Below are 26,880 nucleotides of genomic sequence, written 5' to 3' on the forward strand. Positions count from 1 at the left end.
ACTACAGTAACTGTGGCACTAAAAGGAAATACACATGTAAAGAATGCAAATGTTAATTTTTCACTATATATGCAGCATGACTGGACATAACAGGACATAGAATTGGCTTCTTGTGGATTTGCCTGGGATCTAACTGCTCCCTGTTTTACTTTAGAGGTACAGTACCATCAGCTTTGAGCATCTCACAGAAAATACCTTTGTTAACAGAAGCTCTGGTCAGATAAGACTTACATATAACTTTCTCGCCCACTTGCAAAACTCCTAATTGTGGAGGAAGAGTTCCACTATATGTCGCTCTGGACCCACCATCCCTGCAGTGAAGCTGGGCAGCTTCACTGCTTTACATTGTGTGGATGCAGAGACATGGAAGCTAGTATGGGTGACTTAAAGATGTGCTGACATTAATACAAAAAAAATGTTAGACTCTAAATTCATATTACTGGGGCCTTGTTTGAATACAAATATAAATGCTGGCCAGAATTTATGGATTTATAATAACTGTACCCTGCCTCTCGCCCAGTGACTGCTAGAGATATGCACCAGGCCCCCCACAAAAAAATAATACTGCAACGTGTTGCTCCAAAGAACAATTGCTTGGACATATATTACAAATATGTCCAACATTTGATGTTTGATGGAAGAGTGCGACCAGGATCCACAGCTTAGACAACTAGGACAGCAAAAGTTACATTCCTATCATAAACTGGCACCTATAAAATTATGAAGCCATTAAATTTAAACAGCTTGTTTACTGGCTTGAAATAATTTAGTCTAAACTGTCCAGTTTAACAACGGTTTAAAGTCATTAAGAAGCAAACAGCCCCCAGCAGTGACTTTGTTTAAAGAATTGACTGCAGCATTAGTCTTTATGGTTATGAGGGTAATATTGTTACGGTGTTGTCAGTGAGGGCTGCAGGAAACAGTCTCTAATAGACAATATGGAATACTTGGAGGAACTACTTTATATTGTTGAACATTTAAAATTATTTCTACCCTAACGTAAAAAAAAACATGTTTTTTTTTTCTCTGAGATGTTTTTTTTTTTTTGTATTACAAGGTATTTTGTGTGCAGAATAATCTTGTTTTTGCTTATTTATATATTTTTTTTGCTTTTGTTTTTCTTCTGCCCAAAGACTCAGAAAGCTTTGCTGTATTGTTTGCCGTAGGGGTGGGCGATAAAACAATGTTAGATTGTGAAGGAAGAGAATGTGTCGACAGTCTGCCAACGCTGAAGCTTATGGGATTATCGATGAGACATAATCTTTTCTCTGCGGCTTTATTCTCAGACATATTACTTTCATGTTATCTATTTTTTTCTTTCAGCTTCATAAACTAGCATTTATGTGTTAGTGATGAAGCAGCTACCAGTTTTAACGGCTAGCGTGGTTAAAATGTAGTAATAGTTTTTTTGGTTTGCAAAAATGCTACTTGCTAACTGTTTCTTACTATCTTTGTGTTTATTGTGTAAGACGTGTGGACAGCAGCAGAAGTGGAAGGTTGTGAAAGTAAACTGGTTATATTTGAACCACCGTGGAGCACCAAATGTAGATATTTGAAGATGTTTTCTCCTTACTAAATACAGACAACCTGCTGCTAAGTTAAGTTTTAACCAGATCTCTGTGGTGTTAAAGGTGACCTGGTGGGTCTAGTTACCGGCTTGGACAAAGTTTGCTTGTGCACTACAGGACAGAAAACATAATGATAGCAGGCGGATGCAGCATCAAGGGCCTTAAGTGCTCGGAGTTTAAAATAGGATATTTTTTAAGGCTACTAAAAACATCTTACAGTATGTTCTTATAAAATCATAACAGCATTAAAGCTGGGTGATTTGTGTGTTCAGGCTGCAGACTGTAAATACTCACTGACTGATATGAAGTAAAATAGAAGACTTTCTGTGTGTGCTCTTGATGAATTATGCATTATTAACATTTATGCATGTTAATAATGCTCACATGTCATGTCAGGATGATCCTAATCTTCCTTTAAGTTTTTGACCATGTAGATGACCGTTAAACATCTCAGTAAAACTAAAAACGGCCCTCATTGCCAGACATGTGGTCAGGGGTGCTTGTTGGAACGTGTCATGGCATCAAGAATGATTTATCAAAAAATATTCCTCAATACAACCCCCTGTTCAGAGACCAGGAATGTTCTGATGGGTTGTGTAACTTGTGTAATAGTGAGCTGTGGCGATAAAACGGTCTCTCTGGTGGGCCGGACAACCTCAGCACAAAGTGCCTCAGAGTGGAAGGTTGTAGATCTGCTCTAGAGCTAAAGATGTAGAATGATTCCCTCTGGGATTATTAAAGTATTTCTGATTCTGAATGATTCAGATCAATAATATTTTAAAGCAAACACACCATGGAGCTTTCAATGAAGCAAAAACAACAACCCACCAAACCATCAGGGGTTTTTAGGGTTTGTCTACTTGATTTGTTAGACTTGACCTATTTTATACTGAAATGGCTCATTTTTATTATGGATTTTTTTTTTCAAAACGGTGCAATATTTCTCAACTGTATCATAATTGGATTTATCTATTTTTTAACAATTTGAGACTGACTTGCACTCTTTTAAAAGGTCCTTTAGATGAGTTGTTTTGTGAACTGCTGCGATAAAACCGAAACAGAACCAGACCAACTATAAAGCAACAATTTCTACTTGGACAAAAGAAAGCTGCGGTTAAAAACGTCTTAATTTTTTTTTTTTTCAATTATTTTAAATCTTTGCATCACCTTAATTTTTCCAACAGGTCATTTTACATGGAGCCGCTTCTGAAAAGGTGAACATTTGTTTTTCCTGAGCTGTCAGTGATCGCTTGAGGGTTGATCTCATATATTCTGTAAAAACTAATTTCCAATACTTTAATGTGTACCATCATTCTTCGTGTTGTTGACAGTCAGCAAGCAGCAGTCAATAAAATGTGATGGAGAAGCTGAGAATTAGTACGCTAAGTGTGAAAAATGTTGCGTAGAGGTTAAACTATCATTTTACAGCAGACTGCGTTTATTTCTGTTGAAGACGTTTGCCAACTCGTCTGGATTTAGGAACAAATCACCTGAATTCTCTTAGATCTTGAATAGTTTTGAAGATTCGGCTTTTAAAAGTGTGACATGATGTTATTTAGATGTTTTTGCTCCGGCACACCTGAGTCCAATGATTGCATTACCTCCTTAGCATGTCTGCAAGAACTGCAGAAGCCTGTTATTTACCTGTTCGTTTAAGTCAGGTGTGTGGCGGCAGAAAAACACCTGAACATGCAGAGCAGTGGGTCCTGAGGACCAAGGCTGACAACCGGTGATTTAAATCCTCCAGGGATAAGATTATAATGCAGAAATCTCTTCTCTGCGCAGGTCATCCTCATTCTCACCAAACTGTACGACTTTCACATCGGCAGCGTCACTGAGAGCACTCTTTGGAGGTGAGTACGCAGCAGATTCTTTACTCTGTTCACAGGTCTGTGAGTTAAATGCTGTATATTCCCAGAGCAACAGATTGGAAAACAATCCACCCTGTTGATTCAGAAATGTTTTCAGGAACCTGATCCTTTAATAGTAACCTGAGCCTCTTTCCTCATCCATCCCCTTGTACATCTATGATTCCGCTCTCACCTTCCCGTTCACTGGTGGGAAAACTTGTTCTGGTGTCATTCGCCTTCAGGCGGGGCACTCAGGTGTAGGAAGCTGTTTTCCATGCCCTTGTTCTGGGATATTATGTGTTGTTCTTGTCTTCTTCACCCCTGCAGCAGGTAAAATCAACGCAGACACACATGTACGCACACAGACTAGTGAAACAAAGGGAGTGCTTGTAAAAGAGGAAAAACAGACGAGTAACAGGAGGGGTAACACATCCCTTATGAATAGAAACTGCATCCAACCCATTTCCAGACCAGTATTGTGGAACACCGACAATAATTTGGTTGTTTCACTTTGGGAAGCCTGAAAAATCATGACAGAGTTGGCATGGTTGTGAAACTGTGGAGCAAAAAGCATGAAAATATATAAATATATTAGGACCAAGCCAGTTATTGTTTTTAAAATAAGACCACTTTTATTTTTTTTATTTACAAAAAATCCTGACTGCTTTGTAAATTTGTTATCTGAATTATTATTTTTTTTAGTTTAAATGTTACCTACTGCCGCCCCGGGGCAGCACCCAGATGCTCAGTCTGCCTTTGGGCGAATCTCCACACCCTTTGGTCCCCGATGCCAAGGAGTCTATGCCCATAAACCCCTATGTCACTAAATGATGTAATGGAGTATTGGAGACCATAACAATTCAAATGTATTCTCTTTTTTTCCTTATAAGCATAAATTCTCTCCTTTTAGAAGCATCTAAATATAATTTATTAAAACAATTGTCAAACTCTCTTTTATTCCACTTCCCGAGTATTGTTTTTTTCTGTTGTTTTTTGTTGTTTTCTTTTATTCTTGTTGCAATTTTTAAAACTACAAGAGCATGTAAAGTATTTGTTTTTGCAGCAACTCTTCTTACTGAACATGGATGCAGTGACAGTGGAAAATCAAACTGCCTTATAAGAGAAAGTCACGTCGTGCAACCAGAACATCTGAGTGAGCATCTACCATATACTGGGAGATTTAGACAACAAAACATAAACATAAAAAAACACAGAACCACAGAACCAAGAGTAGCTTTTCATGTTCTTGAAAAAGTAAAGAGATAATAGCAGCTGTAGCTCCTTCAGTGGCTTCATTTAGGAGAGAAGCACAGCTAAACAAAAACTCTGAGCCAGTAACATAATTTATGCAATGAGCAAACTACTTGTAGTATTCCAAGGTACTTCTAGCTCTCTTCAACATCTGCTATTCTTCCTTCTGAGAGTGCAAACCCCTCGGTGTGTTTTACCTTCCCTCTCTTTTACCATTCAGCCACATTTCTGCAGCCTGAATGAGATTTCCATGTCCCTGCAGTAGATCCTGGTGGTGTGGATCAGCGAGTCACACTTAGCATACAGCTTCTTGTCATCCATGAACAGGACATGGCACCATTTCTGAGTTACTAGCCATAGCCAGACTTGTTGATTATTTGGCAGAGGGGATTCAGGCCTAAGCAGAACGCAGAGGGGACACGGCATCTTCTTGGTATATTCCACATTTGGCTGGAAGTTGGCCACAAGAGGTGGTTTCCACAGCCTCATGGAGTTTGCAACGAAGTGTGTGTGTGTGTGTGTGTGTGTGTGTGTGTGTGTGTGTGTGTGTGTGTGTGTGTGTGTGTGTGTATACATCTACATATCTTGAAGATCTTTTTGCAAAAACGCATTCACCTGTAAAATCAGCATTCTTTGGCCAGTTCGAAGGGTTGCCTCCACAAAGAAAAGTGCTTCCAAAGTAACTGCTGGCTATTTCTGACATTTAAATACCCTCTGCGCATCAGTTATGATCCTCAGGCAAAAACAGAGCTTTGTTTTACCGTTTGAGGACGTATAAAGAAAATAGATTTTCTTTTTAAGTCTCCGAGATGGACAGCAGACAGATTTTCTTGCTGTAGACAAAATATGCTGGATAATGTTATGGCTGTTTCATCAGAACACTCTTCTGTCTGCATTTTTAAAATGTCGGCATACATGTCAGGACTATGAAATAAATCCTTCCATCAGTGTTTTTTTTTTTTTTTTTCTCATGACGCAACGGCATCATGAGAATTTATGGGATAAAAGATGCCATATTTTTTGCAGCAGCTGAAGTCTCTTTACTTTGATGAACCTTGTAGTCCCTGTTGCATAGTCTCCCCTAGACATGTCCCCCATCATAACCGCCACAGATGGCAGAGAGGAAACATAATGTAGCCTGCGGGAGAATTAAGAACCCAACGCAATGTTAATGTAATGGAGCCTGGATAAAGTTGTTTTTGAGGAAGTTGGATTAACCAGAACATGACATCCATTGGGATTTGTGGATCAGTGTTGTCGGGCTTCATACAGTCATTTGTCTTCTAATATATCACAGCATCTACATTTCATAGTAGTAAACAAATGCAGACAAGAGGTCAATATCATTCCAAGAAGACGTTCAGGGTAATAGTCATTAGCCTACAGTTCTTAGTAAAAATTAAAGTTTTCACTGTGTAGATAAATGTTCACCATCCAGAAAACTAACATCCAGAAAACATAAAAATACATTTGTGTTCATCAAATTCCTCGCAACCAGGTTGAATTATAACCTGATCATGGCCAGATGTATTTCGCTCCTCCTAGTTCCACTCACATCCATCTGGGACGTATCCATAGGAATTGCCTTTTTTGAAGGCTGGGCCTTATCAAAAATCCTTGCATATGATTGGATAAGCCACTTGTCTGTCATCTTTAATGAAGTGCTATTTCAACCACTCACACAGAAGCCAACCTGTGACGCTGTGAAAGCGACGCAGAAAAAAACTAAACTTTTTTTTTTTTTTTTTTTAAATATGTTTGTGGCTCTAGTGGCACGCGTTTTATTGACAGAGAGCTGACAGGAAGAGGGGGGGGAAGACAGGCGGCAAAGCGCCGCGGGTCGGAGTCGATCCCGGGGCGACCGCGTCGAGGACTAAAGGCCTCCTAACATGGTTCGTACTAACCGCTCCGCCACGGGCGCGCCACAGAAAACAAAACTTGCCAAATCCAGTCGGGAGAAGGGCGAAAACATGGTTTCCACCAACAAAAGCCTTCAGAGCCGTTCTCTGATGTTCTTTTAATGAAACAATAATAGGTATATTGGACAGCACGGAAGAAATAGCAGCATCATAGTTAACGCTTGCTTCCTGTAGTACTTTAGATTATTAACCAATGGAAGCCACTCTGAGGAGGTTTGCTTGAATGAACTTATTGGGCATAACTATATATATATATATATATATATATATATATATATATATATATATATATATATATATATATATATATATATATATATATATAGAATAATAAGGTCTGATGCCTTCACGGAGTAGATGCAAGTTTGAAGAGACTAAGTCACAAAAACTTGGACGTGTAGACTTGTATCTCTCTGTCTTAGAAAAATAACATTATAATATAAACGATATCTTTTAATCTTACTTGTGAAAAGTTATATAGTCAAGAGCCTATGAGTAAATAAGGCTGCATCCAAAAGGGTCTACTTGGCAAGGACTCTTCAGCTAAAGCGGAACTGCATCATTTTCATCATCATGTCACAGATTTATTAATCCAGCCTAATTAGTTAAATTCTCTCCTTTTATTACTAGGACTGCATTTTAGTTTTTCCTTGTACTATCAACCAATCAAAGCTCTTAAAACCCTAACCCGTCACACATAGCAACAGGGTCAACCACACCTCCTCACTAAGATAAAAATATCCTCAGAGCCGCTCGCAGGCTAAGATAGCAGCTCTCTGAGAATATTTGAATACGGGTACTGGCCTTTGATAAATTTCACTGGCACATCTCCATCTGGTTTTTGTGTTTTCCTATGACAACAAAGATTTCCTTCTTGCACATTTTTCATGACAGTTTAACTTCTGCAGTCTCCTTCCAGATGTTGAGGCAGGCATTTTCACATCAAGCGTTGCAAGAGCCTCTTGTGTGTCCCATGAAGACATTTTTACTTTTATCTAAGCTTGTGTGATCTCATGGTAGACATGCTTGAACAGCCTGACCTGGCCAATCCATTTTTTAGACAATATTCTGTAAATATATTATGCGGTATGCTAAATTATTTGGAGACTTCTTTAAAGCCCTTAGCAGACTCAGACGTTGCGATAGACTTTCTGACGGACGGCTCTTTGGATTTCAGCATGGTGTTCACTCTCACTTTAACATTCCAGAATAGCTTATGTTTGTATCCTGATTGTATCTTGAATGTCGTGTTATTTAGTTTTTTTGTATTTCTATCAACTGTATTCTTGTTTTACTTTGCAATTGTTTTCTGCTGGCAGCAAAACAAATTACCCCAGGTGGATGATAAAGTTTATCTTGATCTTGAGGAGCACCAAACTAAAATGTCTTCAGCAGCTCCCTCTCAGCCCTGACTTTTTCTTTTTATACCTATTTTCTTGGTGTGTTGTGTGTTTCTGTTTCCGCTGTGCTTGTACCCATAATGGAGCTGAACGTTTTGTTGACAACTTTGTTTTTGTTTAGTTTTTATTACGCCGCCTGTGTCGGGAGGCCATGGTCCCATTGTTTACAACAGATATTAGCATTTAGCTCTCGTTAGCTCCGCTGTGCCGTCTCCCACAGAGCGACCCGATAATCCCGGCGAGCTGAGGAGGAGACAGGGTGTCCCGATTATTCCTCACCAGAAATGTGATATTCTTGCATTACATTTTACATGACAGCTTTGGAAAATATATTTTATAAATAGCCAAATTTCCAAATGTTTTAGCTTTCATTGAATTTTTTTTTTTTTTGTCATGGCTCGCCACCGGCACTAGAACCTGTGGGTCCAAAGGAAGGCCTGGTGGCAAAGATAACAAAGGTAAATAACAGAGTTAACAGCAGTATAATCCCCATTCATTTTAACATCTGGAAGGTAGAATACCCTATGCTGCTGTCAGATTTAAATCCACCGTGACAGCTGAACTGTTTGGGGAAGACGCAATCAGGTGTAGAGACTAATCCATAGTGTAAGAGGAGGGACCATGGCCGCTGCTGAAGATCATCATTATTGGCAGCCCTCGCAGCACTGTCACTCAGTCACAAACCTGCAGTGAGAGGAGCAGCTGTCCACCCAGGCTTGTCTTGGCAGTGTCTGAAGAGAGGCATGCAGTCCAGCTGTAAAAGCTCTGGAATAATTTCACATTAAATTTGAGCCTGCTATATCTATATCGGTTTCTAACCGAGATTACAGCTCTGATGGGGTCTGAAAAGGAGAGTTTGAGTGGAATGTTTATCACTTCAACAGAAATACATCCCAAAAGGCACGTCCGAGGCTACCTTCTTGCAAAGGTCAACACTGTGGCAACACGTCAAAGTATTTACCAGTCAGTCTGTCCGCTTTAATGAACATCCTGACCTTAAACAATGAAAGCTGATCAGTCAGACTCTGCATAATTTCTAAAGAATTCACACTGTTGAATCGCTGGAGAAGCAGGCGCGCCAGTCGTTTCCGACTATAAATCAACACTGCAAAACAGTTTGTCTTCAAAGTTGCTCAGCCTCTCTCTTCTGGCCTCTAGAGTATTGTCTCTGCATGGGAAAAACATTTATTAAAGATGACAAGCCCAAAACTCATTTGCAGGTATTCAGACGTGGTGCAAATTAATGCCAACAACAAAGTCGAGATGTACCCCCTCCTTCACTGCTGGAATTTGACACATCCAATACTTGTTCTTTATGCAAAACAAGCGTATGCAGCAGTTGTTTTCTCTGCTTTATGTTGTGCTTGCTAAAGTTTTCTGCGTGTGTTACTGAGCAACTGATGTGGAAAGTTTCTGGGTGAACTGAGGTTTGTCTTCTTGTACTTGTAGAAAAGTTGAACAAAAACATCAACGACAGGCAGGAAAAATGGAGTCGATTAAGGAGAGATGTACATTAAATCAGGACTTCAAATCCCAAATTAAAGACTAAGAGCTCCTTTTTTAAACCGCGTAACTGAAAGTAAACTGTGATAATGCTAATAATTTCCAAACAACAAAAAATATCTACAAAATATATTTTGTTTTCTTCTGGCTGTTGTCCACATGTTAGCAGACTTTGGGTGAGGTCAGGACAGGTGAGCGGCTGCAGTGGAGGAAACCCTAAAGTACATCGTATGTTCTGATTTAATCAATCTAAGGTGCTGCATGATGTTGTTTACCAAACCAAGTAAAGTTGTTTGGGGAAAAATATATCTATGAATAAAATACTACATTTGTAATCTATTTTTCATACAAAACTTTTTGATATGAAATTTTCTCTCTGAGCTCAAGTGACAAATGAAGTATAGGTGAAATTTCAAGTTGGAAGACTCACCCCCGGCACCTGTTTTTACTGATGACCTCGCCATGTGTCCGAGCACCAGCCAGTCTGCGTCACGTCCTCATCCTACCATCTTACAAGACTCTGCTGATAAAGCTCTACACTCATGGATTCTGCTGCTCTTCAGCTGAGCTTCGACCCTCCTCCACCCCATCTCCTCCTTCGCGCTCACTAGCTTCACCTTCTTCTCTCTTCTGGCCTCCATCACCAGTGTCTGGACCCCCGGGGGAAGACTTCACTAATCCTAATCCTAAAATGAACATCCAAGCTCATAGACATTCGCTGCTTTCACGTCTTCTGACAGGGTCCGATCATCAAATAAATTGCCTAATTTATGTCAATAAACCTTTTATAATTGCCTTTTTGTCTGAGCGAGTCTACCCAGATTGAACTAGTTCTTGTGGAAGATGAAGCAGTTAGAAAGAAACTACTGTCTGGATACAGCCACTCAGTCATCTAGGGAATAATGTTGTAGTCGCTTCAAACTATCTCATTTTTGCACCAAACAATCCATTTGAATTTTATCGCTACAGCTTAGCTGGTCTCTTTTCTCGCTTTTAACAAATTAAAGCTAATTTAATAACAAGAAAACCCTCCCCCTCATTTGTTGTTGTCCCTTTTAACACCCTAATTACAATTTAACACCCTAATTGCAGTTTTAATGATCTTTTGCAATGAATAAGTGTTCATTATGAGAATAATTACCTAGAGTTACACCTGCTAAAACGGACAGTGAGTAATTAAAAAAAAATCAGCAGGTGAGACTTTCCTGCCATTAGTGGCTTTAGGTCCACCAAACATTCGGAAACATGACAGCGTTGACCTAATATGAATGGGCTCATTTAATCTCTCTGTTAAAAAGATGAAGGTTAAAACAGGATCCAAGTTAAACACAATGCAGTCAGAGGGATTTCATTAACAAACAGGAAAAAATGGTTAAACATCATCAGACATACTTTATCCTGGACATTTAGAGGGTGGAAAACAGTTCATTACTTTGCCAAAACCTAAAATGATCAGTGGGGAAATACTGCATGTTCGTCTGAATGAAGGTAACTGCAAGCAAATGTTTAGGTCTTTTTCATAATTACATCCTATGATTCACGGTTAAATTAAAGGTAATACTTGATACAAGTTCTACTGTGTTTTATGTATTTTGTATATATGTATGTTGAAACTTCTGATTGCATAAGTTGAGTCTTTTTCAGCTATGATCAGTTAACAGGACGCCTTTGTACAAAGTGTTTAAAGTGTTGTGTAAAGTAATCTTTGATCTCCTTATTCAGGATTCTACTGTAAGTTCTTACCCTGGTTAGCTCAATGGTGGCATAAACACATCTACTGCAGTCTGCAGTAACTATTTTAAGTTACAAATATTTTACATTGGGTAAAATTAGTTAATTTGAACAGTTGCCTTGAAATAACTTTTTTTGAATTTTTTTCCCATCTTTGTCTTAAGGTTGGTAGATAAGGAAACAATGTATGGAAATGCTGTGAGCTTCATGAGCTATTAATTACTTTACGACATCTTTGTTCGTCAAAGGTTAAATCTGCCTCGGGTACATTTCTGCATGGCCAGAGCAATTGACATCACATCAATGACAGCAACTGAGCAAATATTAGTGGGCCAAAATGTATCCACAGCGCTGAAAAAGACTATTCCAGTTATCTCAAACGCTTGACTGCAGTGTTTCCTTCTAGGGGTGACCCAACTAATTTCAGGTTTAGAGGGCAATCACTTTTTCACACAATGCCTCCTACATTTAGATTATTTTCACATTAATTTAATTTATTTATTTAACAGGGAGAGTACACATTAATGAACATTTTGGTAAATGTGTCACTATTAGCTTTAAAGCTATGTTTCAACTGTTGTCCCCTGGACAGGTGTATTAAGTCAGCAAACATTAAAAGTTCAAATAATTAGTCTGTCTCTGGAGGAGTATAAAATAAGCAAAGACAACAGTAGATCATTCTATTTGCCGCTTTCTGTTGAAATGGAGAACTATTCATACTCTTTGCCCAGCATACTCTTTTTTTGCCAATTCCGGTATCAAATTAAAATGTAAACAGCTGTCATTATGAGAAACCACAAGATGGTAGGCTAGTCAAGGCACTTCTTGCTGTTCTTCTTTCAAAGATGGATTCTGACAAATAGATTTGATAGTGGCAGCTACGCATGCGTCCTCCTGCACTGCCATCTTAATTTTGGGTTGGCTGTGGGCTCGGCAGCTATCGCTTTTATCATAGAGGTATGTCCTGCCTTAAACCATAATCCTGCAACGTGATTGGCCCGAACTGTTTTTGGTTCAGTCACAGACGGTTAAAGTGGGAGCGGTACAAGATGAATTCTCGTGTTTTTGTGAATGTACAAATACAGAGAGGATTCAGCTTGCAGGCAAGGTTGGTATCATGTATCTGAATAATTCATTTATTAGTATTGATTATATCGAGACATTGACTAGATTGACAATCCTACTATATATCATATTTATAAAAAAAAACATATTTAAAGTGAAGAAACAAATGATGTCTAGCTCTGCGGTGTGACTTATAATGTAATGGGGGAAATCATGAAGACTATCAAAAATGCAAAAACATAATATGAAAAAAAGCTAAATTTAAAGTTAACCTGTACAGCGGAGGAGAAAGACTTAGCAGAAGGGAAAAAAATACTGTGTGATTATTAATATATAAGGTATATTCAGTTAAAAATTAAATCTTAAAGTGAATGTACTGTACAAAACACCCTGACATGTTAAAACATGTTCACAGTTACGTTCTGATACATTAAAGCTCTATTATTTCTAAAATAGAACTGGTTCTACCCTAAGCAGCATTATTGTGTGAAGTTATGCAAACCATAATATACATATCCTTTGATCTTTTTGTTATTTCACAGTGGTTTTAGGCTGGTTGTTTCTGGTGAAAAGCGATAGTCATGAAGGTTACAGATTTCTAAAGGTCAGTAAAAGTTATTGTTTTTTTTCTATTTACAATCTTTAAAATTGTGGTTAGACTCTTTAGTAGAAGCACATCTTTCAGTACTGAGTGAAAATGAAATTATTGGAATGGGGATTCCCTTTACAACATGCAGGGAACCATTAGAGGAATGGATGGGAGAGTTGGGAGCTGTGATATGTGTGTGTGTGTCCCAGCTGCAGACAAACTCCTCTCCCGCTGTGCCAAGATCGGGTCACCAGGGGGTGAACAGTGACATCCTCTCAAATTGCATCATTTTGCTGAGCATGCTCACAGCCGATGTGATATTTCACAGGTCAGTGCTTATAATAAGGGTCCGGTTCTCTCAGAGAGGACCCACCTGATGTCTGCGACCTTTCGCAATTGGACTTGGTATTTTCTTTCATACCGAGCCAGCCTCTGCACACCAGAACTTTTCAAAAGGAAAACAGAAAAAGAGTGATACAGCTGCATTTCATTTTTGATGAAAGTGGAAGGCTGCAGTTGAGTTCAATCTGCATGAAACAACTTGCAGTTTTACTAACACTGCACTGATCAACATGTTGAGTGACGAACTAGAACATAAACACTTGACCTTTATGTTCCTATCAGCTTTACAGCCTCCTCTATATGATTGTCCTGGTTTTACTGCCACTTCCTTCAATGTTTTAATTAACTCCATTCGTCCTTGTTCACAGCACAAATACAGATGAAACCACAAGTTCACATACACTAAATAAAAAGACACGCAGGCTTTTTTTCTCAGTGTCAGACATGACATTTGAATAAACCTTTCATGTCTTAGGTTCGTTAGGATTACCAAAATGTATTTCTATTTCCTAAATGAATGAATGCCAGAGTATTGAAAGCAATATTTTTTTAGACGTTTTATTACTCTGTTGAAGGTCAGAAGTTTACATATATTTTTTAAATATTCGGTACCATTTGTCTTTAAACTGTAAGACGTGGGTCAAACATTTTGGATCTCTTTCCACAAGCTTCTCCGAAAAGCTGGCAGGATCTTTGGTCCATTCCTGGTGCAACTGAGCAAGTTTTGTAAGCCGGCTTTCTCACACAAGCCTTTTCAGATCTGCCCATGAATCTTCTATAGAACTGAGATCAGGGCTTTTTGGTGGCCGCTCCAAATCATTGACTTTGTTATACTTTAGCCACTTTATAACCAGTTTTGCTAGTTACAAAGACCCATGTGTGCCCAAGCTCCAACTTTCTTGCTGGAGAATCAGAGATTGCTTCAGAATTCCCACATAACGTTCTTTTCTCACGATGACATCTATTTTGTGAAGTGCACCAGTCCCTCCTGCAGCAAAATAGGCCGACCAGCTACAGCCAGCATCTTCACAAGGTCTTCTGTTTTTGTTCTTGGGTTGGTATGCACATTTCAGACCAAAGCACTTTCATGTCTGGGACACAAAATGCGTCTCCTTCCTTAGAGGTGTGATGGCTGGACAGTCCCACGGGTTTATTCCTGCAGAATCGGTTGAACAGATGAACATGACACCTTCATGCATTTAGAAGGGCAAGAATCAACCAAACTTGTGCATGGCCACGATTCTCTTCATGATATATTGGCTGATTTATTTTGACTTTCCCATTATTCCACACAAAGAGGAAAAGTGTTCTAGGTAAACCTTTAAAACACCTACAGGTGTGTCTCAGATCATCTCAGATGTTGTCAATAACCTGTCAGGAGCGGTAAAAGACATGACATCATCGTCTGAGCGCTCCCAAATTGCCTAAAGTCATATGGGGAAATAAATAATTGTCAATAACACTCCTTCTCTTATTTAGCAAATATAAATAACTTGGAGAATTCCAGATTTACAGACTTATAATAGAAAAAGGATTTTTCAGATTTCATGTCTGACAGTGAAAGTAAAAAGCTTGTTTTTTTACCATGCTCCAAACAACAGACAGGTCCACACTAGCTAAACCCTTGTTAGCGGTGACACAGCAAAACACAGAGTTAAAAAATAAATTTTTCTTTCTGTTGGTCAAACTTTGTTATGCTTGACATTTTATCAAGTATTCTTTGACAAGCTGTCTATTATGTGTGGACTCAACACTAAGCCTGCTTTATCATAGGAGGTGATGATACACCTTACTTCGCTCTCCCTTTTTGTATGTGTTCAGTGGCAGAGTGGGTGTTAGGGTTATTACAGCTGCAAAATATTGGCAAATATGCAAATGACATACAGTTGAATGTTAATGCAAAATAATATGTAATCTTCAGACAAAGTAAAAATTCATAGCAGTGTTCCCTTAAGTTTGACACATTGTCAGATTTAAATGTGGGACCTTTAGCCTGCAGCTAATGAATCTTTACTGGTGGTTTACTGAAACACCAATAATGGAGAATGTTGTCTTTGGTTAGCGTTTAATGATTCTCAGACTAACATCTGTTTACTCATCCAGGAAATAAAGAAGGGTTGACTACTCATTCTACTGCCACCATGTGACCAATAAACTCATTTCTGTATGAATGTTATACATGTTTAAATAGTGTTTAACAAAAAAGTGTTTCTTGAAAACGTTTGTTTTATATTCTCCTTTTATCTTAAAATTTTTAAGCAACAGCACATAATTGAACCCTGAGCAATTGTAGTAAAAACTAATTTTGTGTGGATTATTTAGTTCGTTTTGCCAGGGAGTCACTACATAAATCACCCTCCCTGTCAGTACAGAGGTCATTTATTCTGAGTCCCTCGGCACATTTCAAATTCTTACCTCTGTAATTAAACTTTCAGGCATTTCCCTTAGATGCCGTCAGACATAGTTACTTTTTTCAGTTCTGTGCCTGTCATAGCCAAACATTTCTCTTTTTTTCCTATGTCAGGTGATGATGCTTTTCCAAATATTTTAATTGATTTGTTTGACTCATTTAATGTATGACTATAAACAATACTGGTAAAAATATTAGTTAAGTTTTAAACAATATCAATTAATAAAATGAAACAAGGAAAACATATCTAGCCATTTCTAAGGGCTCCTCAGAATTTGCCTTCAGTGTTATTTTAGAGCCCGATAAGGAAACACAAGCTAACACTGCATACTAAAACGTTTTTGTTCTGAACTTTAATTTGTTTCCGTCTCTGTAAAATAGAAATAATAATCCTAATGAGTCAGCAAATAAATTTAACTAAAGAAACTAACATAATTGTAAATTATTCTTGACGTATTTACCGAATCAATCATTACGTTCATGATCGATTTGAGACTGGTTCAAAATATAGCCAGTATAAGGACTGGGGCATGCTCTTCACTATCCAAAACTGAGAAGGACTAATAAATCACAGTGATTTGTTTTTGCAACAGAACCACGTCACAATCACCTAATATCAGTTCAATAAAGGAAAGTGTTGCCATTAATGACAAACATGACGTTAAGGACACCTGTGAAAATGCTCATGGCCAGGGACAAGAGCAGTAGCAGATGCTCTGCATGATTTCCTGAGAAAACATTTGAATAATACAGAATATATGTTCTGTATTTTATAATAGTTGTGCTAACAGGCTATTGGCCAGCCTGCCTGATGAATGACCACGGACCACCACTGCCCATGGTGTTCAGGTATCTTAAGTCCTCAGTTAGTTTTTATTGGGGCTTTTTTGGTCCTCACTTCATTGAGCTAGGATTCAGGCCGAAAGGAAAGGGTTGAAAATGTGTAGAAGTCAAGACAAGGTCCTCAGTACCGTAAGTACACGTGTGTGTGTGTGTGTGTGTGTGTGTGTGTGTGTGTGTGGGACTGACACAGTGTTTGGATGCTAATAAAAATGAAGTAATGAAGTCAATTATATGACTAAAGTCAATTTAATACAATTCTTAACTACGGGAATTGTGTGGTTTGGACATGCAAGTTTGTTTTAAAATAAAATAACGTGGTTTCTCGTGCTTAGAAAGAAAGTTTTTAAATGCACCAACTAAGATTTTTAATTTTACTAAATCAAAATCACCTAGCAACCCTACATCCCACTCAATACCCTTCATTTCTCTTTTTAAATGTCCCAAATACACCCACTGCATTTTATTTTCAGATATGTTCTGAAAAAATTCTGCTGGAAAAATGTAGACCTTACCAGTCAACTTCTTACCAGTTAAAAACATTGAACAGTGCTTTGGATCCTGAGGCGGCCATGATATTTTACAAAACAATATATACCAAATAACACAAATTTGCCTGAACATAAACCACCTAAGACAATCAGTTCTCAGTCAAACAAAATTGAGATGGTGAGTTCTTAAGACTCTAAGATAAACCCGACACCTTAGTGCTAAACCTAACATCAAGCCCAGAATTAAAGTGAGGACCAAAAAAGATCCTCTCTTTACATATAAATGCTCACTTTACTGGTAAGATGAGCAAGTATTAGAACACACACACTATAAAGTAATGAGAACTAGAATAAGTGAAACAGACAATGCATATACATAACCAATTCTGCATTATAAAACAGTTCTAGTCCACTGTCACACATCCTGTTGACATGAGATGGATCTTCACCTGAAATGTGGTGTTGCAGAGTATTTGTATTCCACACGAAGCCTTCTATAAAATCAAGAACTTGACAGAAAAATAACAGATGTTTGCTACCTTTCTAATCTCTTTATCCACTTATTTCCTTCACAAGGCAATTCTAAATGCAGTTGAGTGTCTGCTTCTTTCCAGACTTGTTTACAGCTTAGTAAAATGTCTGCAATCATGTTACAAAACCGTCAAACCCATCAAGAAAACTTTCCAGAAGGTCATTGGTGATGATTCTGTTTAACTTAGCTGTAATATGAGGAGTATACAAGAAATTGTTCAACATATTTATCAATGGGATTCAATGGGATCAGTGAGAAATAACAATTACTTATGTTCCGTAATCAATGTTCAGTTGTTTAAGTACCTGGCTGTAATGGAACAGTGCTGGCCATTGGGAAAGGAGCTCTGTGATGAGTTGTTCATCTCCAATTATCTCTTTTCTACATTTGGAAAATGTAGAGAAGAGATAATTCCTTCCAATTATTGCCACATTCTCTGGGGTTCTAAAATGTCTCTTTAAATGTAGAAAATACAGTTTGATGATTGTTGGGGCTGACAATGTAATGTCACAGCCTGTGGCTGGGTGTTGTGGTTGCTCTGCTGCTGTGTGCATGGCGTTACTTCCTGTTCCCTGTGCTGCACCGCCAATCAAGGCTGAGTAGTCACACCGGTGGAGCTCTTATTACTGGAGCTATTGCACCTGGGAGGAGCACTATATATTCCTGTCTCTCCCAGGAGGTAATCACCAGATTCCCGGAAACCACCCATGTGAGTAGACCTTCCAGGGTTCCTCGACTTCCTTCCTGTGTGTGACTCAGATTGCTCTGTGGATTCCAGCCTGTTTGCATTGCCCCTGCCGGACTCTCTCATTGGCCTCCTGGTTCTGCACATTGAACCCTTGCAAGTATTTAGACTAAGCCTCTCTGCCTTATCCCTTTGCTACCTCAGCCAGTGTGTTTGTTTTTGTTGATCAATACCTTGGACTGTTCCTAGACAAAGACCCCCTGATTCTCCCTCTGGTACTTCCGCCTGCCTCAGCTCTTTTGTGTATGACCCTAGACTGTTTCCTGAATAACCCATTTGCTGCTAAAGTGTTTAATAACTGTCCCTGGCTCGTAGTTTCTCCTGCCAAGATAAAAACAAGGTTGGATTCAGTGTCACCTCCTGGATTCAAGAAAGGTTAGTGGCTTTACTTCAGTGTGCACCACTGTCCACTGTGTCCTGCAGCCACTAACCCCCCCACCCACCCCACCCTGAATTATGAACAGAAGTTGGGTTGTCCTTCTACCACCTTCTGATGAAAACAGATTTCTTCGTCTAATTGCCTCACTCTCATTGCAACATGAATCACACACTGCAGAGACTTGATCCACTGTTGTTGGTTCACTTCAGTGGGTAGCAAAGCAAACGGAATGGCAACTGGGCCTCGGTCGTGAGATTAGATTTCAGAGCAAGCTGGATGTCAACATCAGATTTTTCCTCTGTAACCTAAAAGGCCTGGCTGCTCTTCATGAAAAAGTCATCAGATCTGGGAAGGACTTTAAAAGTTTAATACTTTGGTTAAAGATTCATTTTAGAGAATGCACTCTGGAGTGTGGCGAGTTTTTCTGCCCATGGTCGAGGCTGAGTGGGAACACAGGAGGAGGGTGTAGAGACACAACAAATGTCGTCTCTGGGAGCGATCTTTGAATGTCAGCATTTCTGCTTCAGTCTGGGTGCTCCTTTAAGCTGTTTTCCCTCAAGGCCGCATTTATCAACCATGCAATGATGCAACTCTTCTAAAAGTATTCCTACCTCTTGAACTATTCCACATTTGGTCAGATTAAAACCATACAATGGTGTGTATTCTATTAATTTTATATAATAGAGTAACAAGTAAGGAGGTGTTGGCCTAGTGGTTAGAGCAGCGCACTTGCACTCTGAGAAGGTTGTAAGTACCCGGTTCGATCCCCACTGCCTGCGCTCTGGGTCCCTGAGCAAGATCCTTAACCCCAGATTGCTCCCTAGGCGCCGCACATGGCAGCCCACTGCTACCCAAGGGTGATGGGTTAAGATGCAGAAGTGAATTTCTCCATTGTGAGATCAATAAAGTTCAATTATTATTATTAATCACAATCTTTGTCATTGCAACATCCATTCCAAGTAAACCCATCCTCTGCTCTTAAGCCGTCAGGGAGCAGTGGGCCGCCATGGGCGCCTGAGGAGCATTGTGGGTCTTGTTTAGGGACCCAAAGTGGCAGTCTCTGAGAGCCGCCATTCCCTTTTACTACATTCCCAATATTGTGCTAATTTATAACTGTACAGTTGTGAAGTGGAAGGAAGATGGTAAATTGTTGTCTTCTATGGAAATAGTCTAAGGCTTGAAAAGCGATTGTATTCATCCCACATTGTTCTGATGCCCTTAAATAAAATTTACATAATTCAAATGTCAAATGTCAGCGAGTAAATATAAAAAGCAAAGAATGCAATGTGTTCTCAGTATAGATCCAGATGTTCTGTATCCTGCTTCACAGGTTTGCTAGAAGACAATATAGAACAACCAGCATCATAAAGACCAAGTAACCCAGCAGACGGGTCAGGGTTATGGTTCAGCTTAAGGCAGGTTCAGATTCTACAACAACATCCCAAGCTTTGGATGTCTTAAAGAGCCATGTTTAATCAGAAATGGAGTCTAGAGGTCCAGGGATAAAACTAGAGGATCAGCAGAGAGTAGTGCTGGGTCTCGATTCAAATGTCAAGATTCCATTCAGATTCTCAAGATTTAGTATTAATTCTTTTCTTTGAACTGCTTGTATTAAAAAAAAATGTTTAGCTGCTGCCTGAATTACATGAATATGTAGTTATGCAATATATTGATACTAGTATTATATTAACATTCAACAGAAAATGAATACCATCTGAATGCTGAGACAATTGCTTTCACAAATATGCTGTGGGTCAGAAAACCCAAACAGATCCAGGGCAGAAAACAGGATGCCAGATATATCTACGGCTGCTATTAGGACACTAACCTGGTGCATTATTAAAAATAAACCTCCCACAGTGGAGTGTGAGCCAGAAATGCCGGCTCACATATTTAAATTTATTGTGGAAAATACATGTTTTAAAAATCAATCTTTGGTTATATGAATTAATCTTTAGCAATTTATATGAAGATCAATTCAGAAATGGAAATTCTGTTGTTTTTGTTTTGTTGTTTGTAACACAGCTCTAGCCGAGAGCCACGGCAGAGGGACATTTGTTGACAGAACAAACATGGTGGTGTGCTCCACAAAGCTGACATTTAAAGAGACTCGATGGAAAAAGAGGCAAAAATTAACTAATTGACCTCTGTGCAAATATAATGTGTGTCAGAAACATAACACACTGACCTCACCATTTCTATGGTAAAACATGGTGGTGGCACCATCATGCTGTGGGGAGACTTTTCTTCAGCGGGATAGGAAACCTGGTCAGAGATGATGAGGGGAATCCTAGAAAACCTCATTCATCATTATTATTATTATTAATACGTTTATTTGATAGGGACAGAACATAAAAAAAAACATTGTTACAATTTGAAGTGCAACCGATACCATGTTCATTGGCCATCAAGCTAATAGCTAATTTGCAGACCAAGACAGAAACAAATATACGCAGTAAGATATGAACATGAATAACAGACGGAACATGTAATACAGAATATCTACAAAAGTTGCTCTAATGTTCACAGGTTTGAGTAGATTTGAGCCTTTGTTTTACTTTGTTGTTGAACTGTTTTATGTCTATGAGGGTTTTTAATGCGGCAGGTTCAAATGACTCTAGACTGAGCTGGGGGTTCACCTATCAGCAGGACAATGACCCTAAATGGTTTAAATTAAAGCAAAGTCTTCTTCTAGAAGGGCCTAGTCAAAGTTCAGACCTAAATTTCACAAATAATCGATGGTAAGGCTTGAAAACTGAAGATGCTCTCTATCTAATCTGACTGAAGTTCAGCTGTTCTGCAAAGGATGAGTGGAAATTTATTTGTGCAAAGCAGGTATGCCCCAACGACTTGTATCTGTAATTACAGCAGAACGTGGTTTTTCAAAGTTAAGATTCAGGAGGGGTGATTTTGATCGTTGTTTGATCATTCCTGAGAGGAACCATCTTCCCCGCTCAGCCTTTTTTCTCCAGTTTGTTTGTTTGGTGAACCGTTGTTGTTTCTTGCTGCAGGACCGTCTGATTGTTGTGTATTAGCAGCAGCTTGGATTTTAGTGCCTGCTGCAGTGTTTGTTTCACACATGGATCACTTTTATGTTTTTCTTTCAAAATGTCCCACAAACACCAAGACATTCGTAAACACACACACGCTTGGCTGGCTATGGCATTTCTTAATACATTAAAAGGAAGGTATTTTTTTTTTTGTGTACAGTGCTCAGTCTTGTGGGGTGCCATTATTTTCTCCCCCTTCGCTTCATCGCCTCCTCCCCCCGCCTATGTGGGTTAACAATCTTTTGCTCTCCCGCAGAAACACCTGCAACTTCAGTATCCTCCTATCTCGACGTGGCAATTCTTGAAAGTTGTTTTCAATTATGCTTCAGTGGATTTTACATTAGCGGAGAGATAATGCAGCCGTTGCCTTGGGTGAAAACATGGAAGGCTTTGTGTGTGTGTGTGTGTGTGTGTGTGTGTGTGTGTGTGTGTGTGTGTGTAGGTTTATAGTGTGTCTAGCTCACAGTGAGTGTATTTTCCACAGATAAACTCCTTGACAGCTTGAACATTGAGTCGCCTCGCAGAGATATGCTTTGCTGGTGGTATCAGTCTGCGTTAAAACTGCGTCTTTGTTCTCCTCATAACATTACCGCTTTTTAATCAAAGTGTTTCTCATCTTTTATGCGTGCAAGGTGAGTGGACATGTTTTGATTAGACTTTTCACACCTGATGCCTGGTCCACAGACGGACTCACGAAAATCTTTCATATGAGAACTTGGTGCTAAAACAAGCTTCTTCAGTTCACTGCATTGTGATACGTACATTGTTTGAAAAATGTTTTTACATGACATATCAAATTATATTTTGAAAATGAGATCTCCCTTCTGCTTTAACAACAACAAAAAAATCTAATAAAAGTAAACATGTAGAAACATATGTACATTCAGCCAGAGCTGGACTCGGACCAGAACAATAGTTTTTTGCTCATGGGGAACCACCTTGATTAATTATTTCTTAAAGTAAGATGAAGAGCAGTCGCCTACATAGTAGAGAGTAACCATGTCTAAAAATGTCTATGCTTTCACAACACAACTTTGATTTTGGGAGAGATGCCCACAGTTCCACTGTTCCCATCCTTTACTGAAAGTAAAATAATCTTACAAAATAATCTACTTGCTTATTTTGTTCACAGAAATTGGAATCAAGTAAGACCACTACTACTGGAATACTGAGAGGATTTTTTACTAGGGTAAAAGTAAAAAGTAGTCATTCAAGAATTATTTAAGATAAAAAAAAAAAATTGGTAAAAAGGCTCCTTAAGTACCGAATGACTGTCCATAATATCTGATTTCTAATTTAGTAATTATGTAATCAAACAGACAAAATATAAAGTTGTGTACACATGCTGGTGTTGTAAAGACTAAAATAAAAAGATACAAAAATATTCATCCAGTAGAAACTATTTTCTTAATAATTTTTTACAAATAAAACTTTTGTATATTAGTTGCTGTATTTCCACTTGATCTCTGAATGGCTCAGCACATTAAAACATTAAAACAAAGCTTGTGTTCAAACAAGAGGTCTCACTTTAACATAAATACAGGTGTGTCTCTGGTGCATTTCTGGTAAAACAGTCAGTTCCTCATGTTGGGTCGAGCAGCCAGAACTTTTACTGAAGTAAGAGTAGCGATAATTTAAAACAACTCCTTAAAAAGCTATTTTTAAAAATATATTACTCGAGTAAATGTAACTAGTTACCACCCACCTCTGCCAATGACTGATAATCTATTTTGGCAAAGCAATGTTTCACTAATCATCATAAAATGAAAAAGAATAACTTCATGCCAAGTTAAAATAACACTACATTGGATAAAAAGTCCATTCATAGCATCATTTGAAAAGGCAAATAAAGGTAACCCCAAAAGTGCATTCTTCTGAACACGTTGGGCTGTAAAAAAAATGCTTTGGGCATGTTGTTACAATTTGGGCTGCTTTTCACAATATTTGCTATGTTCTTAAAAAGTATTCATTGGAAAATTCTATCAAAATAGCTACTTTTGTGAGACAGAAAAGCAAAAAAAAACTTGTCCTTGCACTTATGTTATTACTTAATTTATTTGGAAATATCTAGAACCTGTTGAACCTGACATCTTCAATGATCAACTGTCACTGGTTATTCAAGTGTTGCTGTGGTAAACTGATCAGCGTAAATATGTTATATATATCTTTGCTTTAGTGTAATAATGTGGTAATGGTGCGTTCTTCATTATGTGTCTAATAGTTCAACACGTTTAACCTCAGTTCAAAGAAATGTTGAGATTTAGGATTTTTTTTTTAATTTTTGGGTGGGCTTTACTTTGTGTCTGTGCTGAAAACTGTCAGATTTGGCAACCCTGCTTAAATCATCAGTGTTTTGTATTAAATTGTACATAATGCAGACACATCTATCTTCTTATAAATCCATTTTATTACTGCATGCCAGTACATAACCTTCATCCCTTACCAATGATTCTAGTGGTGACATTTTCCCTTGTGAGGCGAATAAAGTTTTTTTTCGTGGCTAACTTTGGTCAGCTGATGACAGTGAGGGGAGGTAAGACAGGTTAATGTATTTCAAGTGAAAAGAAACTGAGCGCCATTTTTGTCTCATACCAAATAAGATTGTCGATAAAGATTATAAATGCTTGTATTCATACGTTTATGCAAATGTTAATACATTACTATTCAGAATTAAATTCAACAAACATATTTATGTATATTATCTTTTTATAATAAATTATGACAGCCTTGGGGGGGGGGGGGGGGCTTTGTGTCGGCCCACCAGTCTTTGCTCGATCGTCTGTTCAGCTTTGCAACCAGCTCACAAGATGAGGCGATGCATGATAACGGCGCTCCTGAGAATGTGATGAGATTTCAGCAAAAGCAAATATCGATATTTTCTTTTGGCCAGTCAACATACAGTAGATGAAAAAATTCCAGATTTTTAAAATGCCAGGTTTTAATCATGTTGATGATCTTTACTCCAAATTGCCTACATATCTCCGTGTCAGTGTCTGAATCTACGTGCGTCAGTGAGAGCGATTGGATTAATGTGGCTATAGGGTTAAGTCCTTTGAGTGGTCAGTAGGACAAGAAAGAAACTTCATTTACTGAAAGAAAACTGTAGACTTATCCTGAATATGACTTGGCAGGAGAAAGTTAGAAATGATAGAATCCAAGAAAGTGGCGGACTACCCAGGGTACACTACTTTGAAACACTGGCATACTGTATGATCTGACTTGCCACCTACTGAGAGTGTACGACAAAGCTGGTCAGTCATTAATCAAATTCATCTGTCAATTTCCACTTTGGGTCCAAGCAATCAGGACAAGTCAGCAAAAGCAAAGACGGAAAACAACGACAGGAGCAGTAGGCTCCTTTGACCTGGAAGGTGTGGTTTTACCAATGGTTGGTAAAAAAAACATGTAGAGGTTGATGGGAAGACTTTGTACCTGAATAAGTCAGATATGAAATAACCAAAACTGCAAACTATCTAAATGGCAAAGACGAGTCTATTTCAGTCTCTCTGCAAGAGTCTGAATCTCAGCACCTGCCGAGCTGTAGGCTTAAAACGAACAGTAGGGAGGCAGAACATTCGGAAGGCGCTCTTCTTGTTCAAAGACACAGTTGTGCAGCAGTCCACTGCAGAGACTGAGGAGAAAAAAACCAAGGCTAAAACCTAAACAGGCAGGATACCATACGTACTCAGCCGTGCTCATTGTGGAGAGGAACGCATCTGCATAAAAGCAAAACAAAATCAATCTTCCAAGACTAATGGATACCAGAAAGATGTTTACAGAATGAGCACAAAAATGATTTGGTGGTTCGTGCCTCACCATTTTCTTCAACACCACCTTTCACGATAGCTTTGGTGCCACACATCTCAGTAGAAAGTGGCTGAAGGAGGTCATGGCTTTAAATGAGACCAACATGGCAAAGGCAGCTTCACATTCTGCGAAGGATGACAACAGGGTTTGTGCCTGATCTCAGTCTGGAGTGCCTGCTGCAGTGTTTTGGGTTGAAGCAACCCATAATCCAATGCTTGAATGGGCCTACAAGTAAGAGACTAATTGCCACGGGCGACTCATCCAAGCATTTATTTTCTGTGCCTGCCTCCTCTTGTTCAGCCTCGCTGTGAGGCTGCAGCCTTTCTTGTCATGCCTCAGACTAAATGGCAGAGAAGCCCAGGACAGGTCGCCAGTCGCTGCAGGGCCATCTCATGGACAAACAGTTCAGTCGACCCCTCAGGCATTTCTGACCCAATAAGCACTGATCTTCAACTCATGTAGCTGTCTAGACTTGTTCTGTAAAATTAAAACTGCTGAGATTTGGGTGGAAAACAAACAAATATTTCTTTGTGAAGCTAAACTATGAAACCTAATTTTGCCTTTTCCCGTTTTCAGCAGTAAATGAACAAATTCTTAAAAACATCAGTCTGTGTTCAATTAATATATCTCTTTTTCACTTAGAGAATTGAGTTCCCAAAATAAACTTTTCTATAATATTGTAATTTACATATATATATATATATATATATATATATATATATATATGTGTGTGTGTGTATATATATGTATATGTATATATATGTATATGTGTGTGTGTGTGTGTATACCTGCTTGCCCTACTGCATGTCTATCTAACGCTTACTCAAGGTTTCAAACCATATCTTTATTTTTTAAATAAAAAAAAAAATTAACACCTATTTGATCATTTATTTTAACTAAGCAGATTTGATGTTGCCATCCAGATTATTGCAACAGCTTTAAAACACAAGTCTAAGATTTGGCCCTTTGAAGCAAAACAATGGACCAGAAGGATATTATTTACCCAAAAAGGACACATAAGCAGACTGCTGGGGCTGATGATGAATACAACCCCAAGAAAGGCAATCGGAAAGATAAATTGGCCAGATTTCGAGGTAAACAAAGCAATTTTCAGATATTTAATGCTCCTGTTTGTATATACCGTTCAGATGTGTCATTATAACCACTGAAAGATGAAGCAAATAACACAGAACATCTTTTTATAACGGCACCCGTTGGTGGATGTGATGCATTAGGTTTTTGCTCAAAGTTTGATTTGTTAGAAGCAGGAAATGTTTTGGCACAGTTCAAATTGTGTTGGTTAAATCACCGGGTCAGAACATATTACCATACATCTTTTAGGTGTTTTGGAGCTAAACAGCAGAAATCTGCAGAATAGCTTGCCTGATTATGAGTTCAATATTTTCCA

At 38.6% G+C, this 26,880-nt stretch overlaps 1 protein-coding gene across 1 annotated transcript in view; it reads left to right on the forward strand.

Moving 5' to 3' along the window:
• sorcs3 (sortilin related VPS10 domain containing receptor 3) overlaps positions 1–26,880 on the forward strand; it is a gene marked incomplete in the record, with an annotated part of 346,527 nt that overhangs the window by 142,864 nt on the left and 176,783 nt on the right. The window contains 1 exon segment of the mRNA XM_036137616.1: positions 3,354–3,421. Within this exon segment, the coding sequence (XP_035993509.1) occupies positions 3,354–3,421 (68 nt within the window).

The sequence above is a fragment of the Fundulus heteroclitus genome, chromosome 5 (assembly GCF_011125445.2).
Source record: "Fundulus heteroclitus isolate FHET01 chromosome 5, MU-UCD_Fhet_4.1, whole genome shotgun sequence".
NCBI classification, from domain to species: domain Eukaryota; kingdom Metazoa; phylum Chordata; class Actinopteri; order Cyprinodontiformes; family Fundulidae; genus Fundulus; species Fundulus heteroclitus.